This window comes from Oncorhynchus nerka, linkage group LG25 (assembly GCF_034236695.1).
Source record: "Oncorhynchus nerka isolate Pitt River linkage group LG25, Oner_Uvic_2.0, whole genome shotgun sequence".
Classification (NCBI taxonomy): Eukaryota; Metazoa; Chordata; class Actinopteri; order Salmoniformes; family Salmonidae; genus Oncorhynchus; species Oncorhynchus nerka.
Window position 1 is genome coordinate 35,505,696 of NC_088420.1, and position 13,939 is coordinate 35,519,634.

A 13,939-nucleotide genomic window follows, 5' to 3' on the forward strand; every position below is an offset into this window, starting at 1 on the left:
CTCTTTTAAACCCCACCATGACTTCACCTTCCAAAGCTTATAGCCTAATCCTTGATAAACCCCACTCACTCAGCATACTCCCACTACAGACTCCGACTCTTAACACAAAGCAAAAGTTAGTGTTTTTAAGTTCTGGTATCTGTGTCCAACCTATTTGATTGGACTTTCTGGACAGATATCTTTCATGCATGTGTTCAATAGTGACAGAGTTTTCTCCCATGGCTTTCACAACATAGCTATCCTTTTTAGGCTAAATCCCAGTTACCTATGAATAGATAGGCCTGATCATCTGCTTACAATTAATTGTTCCTGAGATATGTCCAAAGTGGCCTGTGTATGTACATCTTTGGGTCATCTTAATGAAAACCCCATAAGCTCTTGAATCTTGTGGAGGCCCTGTTAGTTTATGTAGTTCCACAGACATGTTTTGTATGGCATGTGGTGCTGCTGAGACCCTGCTCTAGTGTGTTTTGGTTGTGGAGGTGTGCTCTGTCTTATTGTGAGTAATAGGTTCAGCTCCATCAGGCTGTAATTGTGGCTGTGGGGCTGTGCTCAGCTCTCTGCTGCTGATACGCTTGTTCTGCCCTGCTTACAGACGGCACAGCCCTTTTGTCCATAGTGGCCTCCTGCTGCCAATGCCATAGAAGTATCTTCATGTGTCCCTCCACAGGAGAATCTAGGCCATGTTTATAGACAGACTGCTAGAAATGGGACATCAGACATCCCGTTCAAGATGCACCAAAAGGGCATGCTGCCTGATCTCAATGAAGAGGGATGAGATTGTTTCCAGGTCATCTGCTGTTATGACAGGCACCAAATGAATGACTGTTTGAACAGACAGCGTATCTTATTGCAGCTATAGAGAGCTGTCACTTATTTTAGCCTAATGTATTTGCTCAAATAATGCAGGTCTGAATTGGGAGGAAGGGTGAGGATTTGAGGAATGGAAAGAGTACTCATCATGTTTTTCTCCTGCCTCTTTTTCCCCAGTCAAGGCCTCTGTTAGGATGCTGGTGTTGTTGGCTCTTCCAGTGGCCATCACTGTTTCCAGCTAGTTCTGCATCATTGAAGTAAACAATAACAACATTTGTCTCTAATGGGGAATGCATACTTTAAACTCCTCAACCCACAAATGTGAAAGCCAACACCCCTTCAAAGGAGAGGCCATTTAGTGAATCAGGGTGCTACTGTAGATGAATGCCCTACAAAATGAAGCACTTGGATCTCCCTGACTGAACGACAGATTACTCCACATTTCAAATCAAATCAAAATCAAATCAAACTTTGTTTGCCACATGTGCCGAATACAACAAGTATACAGTCGTGGCCAAAAGTTTTGACAATGACACAAATATTAATTTTCACAAAGTCTACTGCCTCAGTTTGTATGATGGCAATTTGCATATACTCCAGAGTGTTATGAAGAGTGATCAGATGAATTGCAATTCATTGCAAAGTCCCTCTTGCCATGCAAGAGGTCCTGGGGCTTGCTGGACTTGGGTGCCCTGAAGCCTTCTTCACAACAGTTGAACCGCTCTCCTTGAAGTTCTTGATGATCCGATAAATGGTTGATTTCGGTGCAATCTTACTGGCAGCAATAATAAGACGGCACGTGTTTCTTTGCTAGTAACTATGGTTGACAGGGGAAGAACAATGATTCCAAGCACCACCCTACTTTTGAAGCTTCCAGTCTGTTGTGTGAGTGTTGACGAGGACAAGGCTGGAGATCACTCTGTCATGCTGATTGAGTTCGAATAACAAACTGGAAGCTCCTAAAGGAGGGTGGTGCTTGGAATCATTGTTCTTCCCCTGTCAACCATAGTTACCTGCAAGGAAACACGTGCCGTCATCATTGCTTTGCACAAAAAGGGCTTCACAGGCAAGGATATTGCTGCCAGTAAGATGGCACCGAAATCAACCATTTATCGGATCTTCAAGGAGAGCGGTTCAACTGTTGTGAAGAAGGCTTCAGGGCACCCAAGAAAGTCCAGCAAGCACCAGGACCATATCCTAAAGTTGATTCCACTGTGGGATCAGGGCACCACCAGTACAGAGCTTGCTCAGGAATGGCAGCAGGCAGGTGTGAGTGCATCTGCACACACAGTGAGGCGAAGACTTTTGGAGGATGGCCTGTTGTCAAGAAGGGCAACAAAGAAGCCACATCACTCCATGAAAAACATAAAATCAAAATCAAATCAAATGTATTTATATAGCCCTTCGTACATCAGCTGATATCTCAAAGTGCTGTACAGAAACCCAGCCTAAAACCCCAAACAGCAAGCAATGCAGGTGTAGAAGCATGGTGGCTAGGAAAAACTCCCTAGAAAGGCCAAAACCTAGGAAGAAACCTAGAGAGGAACCAGGCTATGTGGGGTGGCCAGTCCTCTTCTGGCTGTGCCGGGTGGAGATTATAACAGAACATGGCCAAGATGTTCAAATGTTCATAAATGACCAGCATGGTCGAATAATAATAAGGCAGAACAGTTGAAACTGGAGCAGCAGCACAGTCAGGTGGAAGTTGAAACTGGAGCAGCAGCATGGCCAGGTGGACTGGGGACAGCAAGGAGTCATCATGTCAGGTAGTCCTGGGGCATGGTCCTAGGGCTCAGGTCAGTTGAAACTGGAACAGCAGCATGGCCAGGTGGACTGGGGACAGCAAGGAGTCATCATGTCAGGTAGTCCTGGGGCATGGTCCTAGGGCTCAGGTCCTCCGAGAGAGAGAAAGAAAGAGAGAAGGAGAGAATTAGAGAACACACACTTAGATTCACACAGAACACCGAATAGGACAGGAGAAGTACTCCAGATATAACAAACTGACCCCAGCCCCCCGACACATAAACTACTGCAGCATAAATACTGGAGGCTGAGACAGGAGGGGTCAGGAGACACTGTGGCCCCATCCGAGGACACCCCCGGACAGGGCCAAACAGGAAGGATATAACCCCACCCACTTTGCCAAAGCACAGCCCCCACACCACAAGAGGGATATATTCAACCACCAACTTACCATCCTGAGACGAGGCTGAGTATAGCCCACAAAGATCTCCGCCACGGTACAACCCAAGGGGGGGGCGCCAACCCAGACAGGATGACCACAACAGTGAATCAACCCACTCAGGTGACGCACCCCCTCCAGGGACGGCATGAGAGAGCCCCAGTAAGCCAGTGACTCAGCCCCTGTAATAGGGTTAGAGGCAGAGAATCCCAGTGGAAAGAGGGGAACCGGCCAGGCAGAGACAGCAAGGGCGGTTCGTTGCTCCAGAGCCTTTCCGTTCACCTTCCCACTCCTGGGCCAGACTACACTCAATCATATGACCCACTGAAGAGATGAGTCTTCAGTAAAGACTTAAAGGTTGAGACCGAGTTTGCGTCTCTGACATGGGTAGGCAGACCGTTCCATAAAAATGGAGCTCTATAGGAGAAAGCCCTGCCTCCAGCTGTTTGCTTAGAAATTCTAGGGACAATTAGGAGGCCTGCGTCTTGTGATCGTAGCGTACGTGTAGGTATGTACGGCAGGACCAAATCAGAGAGATAGGTAGGAGCAAGCCCATGTAATGCTTTGTAGGTTAGCAGTAAAACCTTGAAATCAGCCCTTGCCTTGACAGGAAGCCAGTGTAGAGAGGCTAGCACTGGAGTAATATGATCAAATTTTTTGGTTCTAGTCAGGATTCTAGCAGCCGTATTTAGCACTAACTGAAGTTTATTTAGTGCTTTATCCGGGTAGCCGGAAAATAGAGCATTGCAGTAGTCTAACCTAGAAGTGACAAAAGCATGGATTAATTTTTCTGCATCATTTTTGGACAGAAAGTTTCTGATTTTTGCAATGTTACGTAGATGGAAAAAAGCTGTCCTCGAAATGGTCTTGATATGTTCTTCAAAAGAGAGATCAGGGTCCAGAGTAACGCCGAGGTCCTTCACAGTTTTATTTGAGACGACTGTACAACCATTAAGATTAATTGTCAGATTCAACAGAAGATCTCTTTGTTTCTTGGGACCTAGAACAAGCATCTCTGTTTTGTCCGAGTTTAATAGTAGAAAGTTTGCAGCCATCCACTTCCTTATGTCTGAAACACATGCTTCTAGCGAGGGCAATTTTGGGGCTTCACCATGTTTCATTGAAATGTACAGCTGTGTGTCATCCGCATAGTAGTGAAAGTTTACATTATGTTTTCGAATAACATCCCCAAGAGGTAAAATATATAGTGAAAACAATAGTGGTCCTAAAACGGAACCTTGAGGAACACCGAAATTTACAGTTGATTTGTCAGAGGATAAACCATTCACAGAGACAAACTGATATCTTTCAGACAGATAAGATCTAAACCAGGCCAGAACATGTCCGTGTAGACCAATTTGGGTTTCCAATCTCTCCAAAAGAATGTGGTGATCGATGGTATCAAAAGCAGCACTAAGGTCTAGGAGCACGAGGACAGATGCAGAGCCTCAGTCCGATGCCATTAAAATGTAATTTACCACCTTCACAAGTGCCGTCTCAGTGCTATGATGGGGTCTAAAACCAGACTGAAGCATTTCGTATACATTGTTTGTCTTCAGGAAGGCAGTGAGTTGCTGCGCAACAGCCTTCTCTAAAAGTTTTGAGAGGAATGGAAGATTCGATATAGGCCGATAGTTATTTATATTTTCTGGGTCAAGGTTTGGCTTTTTCAAGAGAGGCTTTATTACTGCCACTTTTAGTGAGTTTGGTACACATCCAGTGGATAGAGAGCCGTTTATTATGTTCAACATAGGAGGGCCAAGCACAGGAAGCAGCTCTTTCAGTAGTTTAGTTGGAATAGGGTCCAGTATGCAGCTTGAAGGTTTAGAGGCCATGATTATTTTCATCATTGTGTCAAGAGATATAGTACTAAAAGACTTGAGTGTCTCTCTTGATCCTAGGTCCTGGCAGAGTTGTGCAGACTCAGGACAACTGAGGTTTGGAGGAATACGCAGGTTTAAAGAGGAGTCCGTAATTTGCTTTCTAATAATCATAATCTTTTCCTCAAAGAAGTTCATGAATTTATCACTACTAAAGTGAAAGTCATCCTCTCTTGGGGAATGCTGCTTTTTAGTTAGCTTTGCGACAGTATCAAAAAGGAATTTCGGATTGTTCTTATTTTCCTCAATTAAGTTAGAAAAATAGGATGATCGAGCAGCAGTAAGGGCTCTTCGGTACTGCACGGTACCGTCCTTCCAAGCTAGTCGGAAGACTTCCAGTTTGGTGTGGCGCCATTTCCGTTCCAATTTTCTGGAAGCTTGCTTCAGAGCTCGGGTATTTTCTGTGTACCAGGGAGCTAGTTTCTAGGGAGCTAGTTAATTTTTTTTAGTTTTTAGGGGTGCAACTGCATCTAGGGTATTGCGCAAGGTTAAATTGAGATCCTCAGTTAGGTGGTTAACTGATTTTTGTCCTATGGCGTCCTTGGGTAGGCAGAGGGAGTCTGGAAGGGCATCAAGGAATCTTTGTGTTGTCTGTGAATTTATAGCACGATTTTTGATGTTCCTTGGTTGGGGTCTGAGCAGATTATTTGTTGCAATTGCAAACGTAATAAAATGGTGGTCCGATAGTCCAGGATTATGAGGAAAAACATTAAGATCCACAACATTTATTCCATGGGACAAAACTAGGTCCAGCGTATGACTGTGACAGTGAGTGGGTCCAGAGACATGTTGGACAAACCCCACTGAGTCGATGATGGCTCCGAAAGCCTTTTGGAGTGGGTCTGTGGACTTTTCCATGTGAATATTAAAAACACCAAAGATTAGAATATTATCTGCTATGACTACAAGGTCCGATAGGAATTCAGGGAACTCCGTGAGAAACGCTGTATATGGCCCAGGAGGCCTGTAAACAGTAGCTATAAAAAGTGATTGAGTAGGCTGCATAGATTTCATGACTAGAAGCTCAAAAGACGAAAACGTCATTTTTTGGGGGGGAAATTGAAATTTGCTATCGTAAATGTTAGCAACACCTCCGCCTTTGCGGGATGCACGGGGGATATGGTCACTAGTGTAGCCAGGAGGTGAGGCCTCATTTAAAACAGTAAATTCATCAGGCTTAAGCCATGTTTCAGTCAGGCCAATCACATCAAGATTATGATCAGTGATTAGTTCATTGACTATAATTGCCTTTGAAGTAAGGGATCTAACATTAAGTAGCCCTATTTTGAGATGTGAGGTATCATGATCTCTTTCAGTAATGACAGGAATGGAGGTGGTCTTTATCCTAGTGAGATTGCTAAGGCGAACACCGCCATGTTTAGTTTTGCCCAACCTAGGTCGAGGCACAGACACGGTCTCAATGGTGATAGCTGAGGTGACTACACTGACTGTGCTAGTGGCAGACTGAAATAGGGTGCTGGCTAACAGCCTGCTGCCGGGCCTGCACCCTATTTCATTGTGGAGCTAGAGGAGTTAGAGCCCTGTCTATGTTGGTAGATAAGATGAGAGCACCCCTCCAGCTAGGATGGAGTCCGTCACTCCTCAGCAGGTCAGGCTTGGTCCTGTTTATGGGTGAGTCCCAGAAAGAGGGCCAATTATCTACAAATTCTATCTTTTGGGAGGGGCAGAAAACAGTTTTCAACCAGCGATTGAGTTGTGAGACTCTGCTGTAGAGCTCATCACTCCCCCTAACTGGGAGGGGGCCAGAGACAATTACTCGATGCCGACAATCTTTCTAGCTGATATGCACGCAGAAGCTATGTTGCGCTTGGTGATCTCTGACTGTTTCATCCTAACATCGTTGGTGCCGACGTGGATAACAATATCTCTATACTCTCTACACTCGCCAGTTTTAGCTTTAGCCAGCACCATCTTCAGATTAGCCTTAACGTCGGTAGCCCTGCCCCCGGGTAAACAGTGTATGATCGCTGGATGATTCGCTTTAAGTCTAATACTGCGGGTAATGGAGTCGCCAATGACTAGAGTTTTCAATTTGTCAGGGCTAATGGTGGGAAGCTTCGGCGTCTCAGACCCCGTAACGGGAGGAGTAGAGACCAGAGAAGAATCGGCCTCTGACTCCGACCCGCTGCTTAATGGGGAAAACCGGTTGAAAGTTTCTGTTGGCTGAATGAGCGACACCGGTTGAGCGTTCCTACAGCAGTTCCTTCCAGAAACCGTGAGAAAGTTGTCCGGCTGCGGGGACTGTGCCAGGGGATTTATACTACTATCTATACTTACTGGTGGCACAGACGCTGTTTCATCCTTTCCTACACTGAAATTACCCTTGCCTAACGATTGCGTCTGAAGCTGGGCTTGCAGCACAGCTATCCTCGCCGTAAGGCGAGTACAGCGGCTGCAATTAGAAGGCATCATGTTAATGTTACTACTTAGCTTCGGCTGTTGGAGGTCCTGACGAATCGTGTCCAGATAAAGCGTCCGGAGTGAAAAAGTTGAGGTAAAAATAAATAAATATATGAACGGTAATTAAAAAGTGAAAACCGTAAAGTTGTCAGGTAGCAAAATAGGTTGGCAACAAAACGCACAGCAACTCGAAAACAAGCCTGCAAGTTGTGACCGGAAATGACGTGGCTACGTGGCTCAGTATCATTACCATGAAGAGGATGGAGACATCAAGGACAGACTGATATTCTGCAAAAGGTACAGGGATTGGACTGCTGAGGACTGGGGCAAAGTCATTTTCTCTGATGAATCCCCTTTCCGATTGTTTGGGGCATCCGGATAAAAGCTTGTCCAGAGAAGACAAGGTGAGTGCTACCATCAGTCCTGTGTCATGCCAACAGTAAAGCATCCTGAGACCATTCATGTGTGGGGTTGCTTCTCAGCCAAGGGTGTGAGCTCACTCACAATTTTGCCTAAGAACACCGCCATGAATAAAGAATGGTACCAACACATCCCCCGAGAGCAACTTCTCCCAACCATCCAGGAACAGTTTGGTGACGAACAATGCCTTTTCCAGCATGATAGAGCATCTTGCCATAAGGCAAAAGTGATAACTAAGTGGCTCGGAGAACAAAACATCAATATTTTGGGTCCATGGCCAGGAAACTCCCCAGACCTTAATCCCATTGAGAACTTGTGGTCAATCCTCAAGAGGCGGGTGGACAAACAAAACCCCACAAATTCTGACAAACTCCAAGCATTGATTATGCAAGAATGGGCTGCCATGTGGCCCAGAAGTTCATTGACAGCATGCCAGGGCGTATTGCAGAGGTCTTGAACAAGAAGGGTCAACACTGCAAATATTGACTCTTTGCATCAACTTCATGTAATTGTCAATAAAAGCCTTTGACACTTATGAAATGCTTGTAATTATACTTCAGTATTCCATAGTAACATCTGACAAAAATATCTAAAGACGATGAAGCAGCAAACTTTGTGCAAATTAATATTTTTGTCAGTCTCAAAACCTTTGGCCACGACTGTAGACTTTACCGTGAAATGCTTACTTACAAGCCCTTAACCAACAGTGCAGAAGAAGAAGAAGAAAATATTTACCAAGTAGACAAAAATAAAAAGTAATAATACAAAGTAACACAAATAAGAATAACGAGGCTAAATACAGGGGGCACCGGCACCGAGTCAGTGTGCAGGGGTACAGGCTAGTTGAGATTTGCCTTTTAGACGGGATGTTCTGTGCTCATAATTAACTTTGTGCTGTTGGAACTCAGAGCCGTTGGGAAATCCATGGCAACAAAATGTAGACTAGGGTTCCCAAAAATCCCACATCGCTAATTTGCCCCTAAATGGATTAGTGAACAAGGCAGAGTGGATATTACAATCCATTTAGCAGTGTAATTTGCAAAAATGACATTTAATTACATAATGATTGTAAAGATCTCATATTGCTTAGAGCTGCCCGTGGTTGAGCCATTCCCCCTAACTGCATCTTATTGTGTGTCCTGCTGAAGGAGCACTGGTGTGTATGTGTGGTGTGTCTGTCTGTGTGTTTGGTTGTGGGGTCACACAGGAAGTGCTCCCAGTCACACAAAGCTGCTCTCTCTGAGGGTGTGGGATGGATGGAAGGACGGACGGACGGGGGCCTGGGTATAGCGATACGGTGAGAGAGCTGGCACACAGGAAGAGAAAGGTGTGACTGGCAGCTGTGTCAGGTGGAGGCTGTGTCTTTCAGTCAGAGCCAGCAAGTTAAATAGGACTGTGTTGAATGAACTCTGAGCCTGTCTGTGAAACGGAGACTGGGAACTGTGATATGCACCAATGTTGTACTTGGACTGAGACTATCCAAATGAATGTTCAAAACAGTGACAAACCCCGCAGTGATAGCAGAAAACAGTGTTGTGGTCATTTGAACAACACCTGTCAACGCAGTTCCCTTTGCACACGTGCTAGGTTGTTAGCCCAGACAGCCATGTCTCCTCTCCAACGTAAGTGTATTGCTATTTGAACCCAGCCTCTATTAGCTTGATTTCCCCTGTTCGTCATTGACATTGTGGGACTCAATAATGAGATGTCCCTTTGATAAAAGTACTGTGGAGCTCTGGTTTGCCGGGGGCACAGGCCATGCAGGGTAGGGAGAGGGGGAGTGTGCTCAACAAGGTGAGGGCATGCTAGTTGTGATATAGTTTGTTGTGACTATTCATTTGTTACACTGTGCCCACTTACCTGCCCTCCCCAACACCCTCACCTTCTTTAGCTCCGGCAGACATCCCCCTGTCTCCCAAGCTCCAGAAGACACTAGCAGCTCTTGAATGCTTCTGCTTCCTCTAAACACTAAACAGGCCAGACCTCTTCTCTTCCCAGAGTAGACTACAGCACAGCGTTTCCATGGCTGCCTGCGTTGTCATGGGATGGCCCCCGGGAGTCAACCTCAGACTCTCTAACAACAATAGATTGTAGTCTGTCTGAAAGAGACTGTGGTGACTGTCTGTCTGTATGGTGACTGGGGGAGATAGTCGACAGACAGACACTGACCCACAGTTTTTCCAGTTCACTATTGGGGTTTGTTGTCCCAGGGCTAGAAATTGTATTTTATTTCCAAATCATATTTTGTCCGTTTGAGATCAGCAATCATGTTGTATTTATCTCCTAAATTATGCCATTGTAATAGCACCTTTAAACAAAATCCTTAACAGCAGCAACAATACATTCAGGCAGACAGACTGTCAATATTTATTATATCTTCTTTTATATCTTTATCCAATATATTTACTCACTTGAGTTTTTTTATAGCCCTCCTTGCAGCTGCACCTCTTCTGCCAAAAGCCTCACACTCCATATGTTACCATTTCCTGGAAATGCGTTGAATTGCTCAAATCGTTGATACATTTTATAGGGTCATTTTCTTGGATCAGTCCAGATTATTATCTTGGATTTATGAGCAATTATCTTAGTATGCTCCATGAATAATTAATCAATGCAAGCCATCTGATGCATGGAAATAATTGTATTCTGGACACACATATTCTTGTTGTCACGTTGGCATGAAGAGATTCGGGAGACAGGCGCAGGAATGCGTAATAGTTTTTAAAATGATGCCCAAATTATGGCGTGCCATAAGGCACGAGGACGAAGACCAAACAAACACATAACAAAAACACAGGGTTGAAACCCAAACAAAGAGCGAGGAGTACCTCGAATAAATAACACTAGCACACAAAGGGGGAGGAGTTGCAATATACTGCAGAGATAGCTTGCAAAGTTCTGTCATACTTTCCAGGTCTATGCCCAAACAGTTTGAGCTTCTAATTTTTCAAATGAATCTCTCCAGAAATGTCTCTCACCGTTGCCGCCTGTTATAGACCCCCCTCAGCTCCCAGCTGTGCCCTGGACACTGGACACCTCATTGTGCCTCCCTCAGCAGTGCTCAGAGAATATGAATATGAAACTCCAACTGTGTAGAATCCCTCTATCCCCTTGTTTTGGTTCAAGCTCCAGCCTTTGTCTTAGCATGGGTAAATCACTGTTACATTTCTAAGGGAGGAGAGGAGCGAAAGGGAGAGAGAAGAGAGGAGAGGAAATGAGGTGAGAGAGGGAAGATGGAGGAGAGGCGAGAAGGAAGGAGAGAGGGTAAATGGCACTAGCATAGAGAGCCAATCATACTACATCCTGTAATCACAGACAGGGAGGGAGCAGTCCTGGTGGGCTTGGGTTTTTGCTATGTAGACTAGAGAGGATGCTGTTGTTTTGCAGCATGATTTTGTGGTAAAAAAAAAGCCTCCTGTTGCGGCGTTGATGCACTGCTATTAGCCTGTAGTTTCCCCTGGGGAAGCGAACCCTCTCTATACACCTTCTGTCGTCTGTGGTGGGGTTAGCAGGCCGGGAGGTAACTACACACTACCTAGACGTATGTAGTATAATCCATAAGGCAGTAATGTCCTCTGAGAATCACTTAGTAGGCGTTGTTTGCATGACAGAATGTTCTCCATGTTGCTAATGATGGACTTGCATAAAGACAAAGTGTTTGACCGTGGCCAGCTCTAAAGACTTCCACTCTGCAACAGTGCGCTGATTGTGAAGCTTTGACAGCAACGCTGAAGGCTTAGAGAGAGAGTCAATGATAAGACACGTGGCTACAGGCTGCAGACAGAGTGAGGGCTTTTCAAGGGGTGTCAGGATGGTGAGAGACAGATTGGGTGCCGGCTCTCACTCTCTTTCTCTGCAGCCCACTCCAGAGGTGATGAGAGTGGGTGATAAGACTGGAGGCTGCTAATGTATACTGTTAACTGAACACACACACACACGCATACAGGAGGCCAGGCTCTGTCCATCTCTATTGTAGCTCCCCTGTAGCGATGGAGAGAGACAGCCTGCTAGGCCAGACAGTGTTGTTGTCATGGGAACAGATATACAGCCTGAAGGAACACCGTCAGTAATGACATGGTGTGCTGGTGTCTCTGGTTAAGACACAACATCTGTCTTTATCCTGCTCATGATGTTATGTGACCACACACACACACACACACACACACACACACACACACACACACACACACACACACACACACTGCAGTTTTGATGTTTAATTCTTGCCCATTCTTGCCCAGAAGGCTCTTTGAATGCTCTTTGCAGGCTCATATTGCAGTAATACATTCTGTTCAGTAGTCCTTTCCTGCAGTCAAATGACCAAATTGCCCTCTAGTGGCCTCATGAATGGAATGTTATTAATATTTTTCATAATTTCATAATGAATAAACTATTTTTTTTAGTGCAGAAAATCTGATGTTTCTATGTCAAACGTTTTAGTGTTATTTCAGTCTTCTGTGATGTCTATAAAGTGTAATATTGGTATGCAAACCCAACATTGAATGCATTTATATCTGACATGGTACAGGTGTCTTCTTTTTTTAAACCAACCCCATGTGTGTGAGGTGTATACTTGAGTTTCATAGCAGGTTTGTTTAAGACTTACCAAGAAACATTATTTGACCCTGATTTAGCCCACTGCAGTAAGGTTAATATTTCTACTCCTCTTTCTGTTTTTCCTCTCTCCCCAGATGCAAAGGAGAGATCAGCCAAGAGATTCTCTGTGGATGGAGTCTTCAATTACACGTCTCTGCTCCTCAGTAAGGAAGATAACATGCTCTATGTTGGAGCACGAGAGGAGCTCTTCGCCCTCAACCTCTCTGATATCAGCAGAGTCAAACTACAACGCAATGTAAGTGGGCACGAGTGTGTCTGTGTGTGAATATTGAAACATTTGTATTTTTAGAGGTGGTATGTAATACCCTCTCTGCTCTCAGATACACATCATCACAGTACTGGGGTGTGTGTGTGTGTGTGTGTGTGTGTGTGTGTGTGTGTGTGTGTGTGTGTGTGTGTGTGTGAATTATATAACTTATATGGTGAATGACATCTTGTGGACACTGCTCTTTTTGACAGTGCTCGGTAGCTACTTTCTTTACAGCTCTATGATGTGTCTTAGTAATGTGCCTGACACCTGTACTCTCCTCTCCTGTAGCTTACATGGAGTACCCCGAAAATGAAGAGAGACGAGTGCAGTTTCAAAGGCAAAGACCTACAGGTGAGTACACTGCGCAACATGTCTGGAACTCTAGTGACAATATTTACACTTCCATTCCAGTCCTTAGGCTTGTTTTTTTTTTGCTATAGTACTGAAAATGAACTTAGTCAGAGGCAGTGGAAGCTCTAATTTAAGTACATATCCATTCAGCAGTGGAGGCCTGAGAGATTTTGTTACAGCCAGATAAATTGTCTACCATCTAACCAATCCCCTGTGATTGTGGTGAAACCTCAATTCTGTGGGAAGTATATTATCAGAAGGCCATATTGTATGATTCATTTATGGTTTATTGATTGGTTGGTTGTGGTACAGAGGCTCATAGACCAGGATCTTGATGAAGACACTCTAATCTGTTTTCTATGTGAGACAGTTACTCCGATGTTTGTCCCACTGCTGCCAACAGCCCTCCCAGGCTATTTGAAAGCAATTCATTCCGGCCAAGTAATGTGGGAATATGCTTGGAGGGTCGCCTAACGAGCTACTCCATTCAACCTGAGTAACTCTCCCTCCAGAATAGTTTGTGGGAACATATGAATCATATTAACGATGCTCTCTCCTCTCCTGTGCCTTTAATGCAGACGGATTGCTTCAATTACATCAAGATTTTACTGCGTGTGAACAGTACCCATCTATATGTGTGTGGAACGTACGCCTTCAGCCCAATCTGTGCATACATAGTAAGTGTTAAATGTTTTACTCAGCTGTAGCATACAGCATACAATTCCTCAAGGCCTGTGTGATGTATAGAGAACCACCATGCCTGTGTGAAGAAGAGAACCACCATGCCTGTGTGCTTTAGGGAGAACCACCATGACTGTGTGAAGTAGAGAACCACCATGCCTGTGTGAAGTAGAGAACCAACATGCCTGTGTGATGTAGAGAACCACCATGCCTGTGTGTTGAAGAGAGAACCACCATGCCTGTGTGTTGAAGAGAGAACCACCATGCCTGTGTGATGTAGAGAGAACCACCATGCCTGTGTGCTTTAGGGAGAACCACCATGCC

General features: G+C 44.9%; 1 protein-coding gene across 1 annotated transcript in view; it reads left to right on the top strand.

Moving 5' to 3' along the window:
* LOC115109435 (semaphorin-4B-like) overlaps positions 1 to 13,939 on the top strand; it is a 95,616-nt gene that overhangs the window by 54,207 nt on the left and 27,470 nt on the right. Inside the window, exons 3-5 of the mRNA XM_029634322.2 lie at positions 12,408 to 12,568; positions 12,872 to 12,934; positions 13,513 to 13,611. Coding sequence (XP_029490182.1) covers positions 12,408 to 12,568; positions 12,872 to 12,934; positions 13,513 to 13,611 — 323 coding nt within the window. The remainder of the gene's footprint in view (positions 1 to 12,407; positions 12,569 to 12,871; positions 12,935 to 13,512; positions 13,612 to 13,939) is intronic.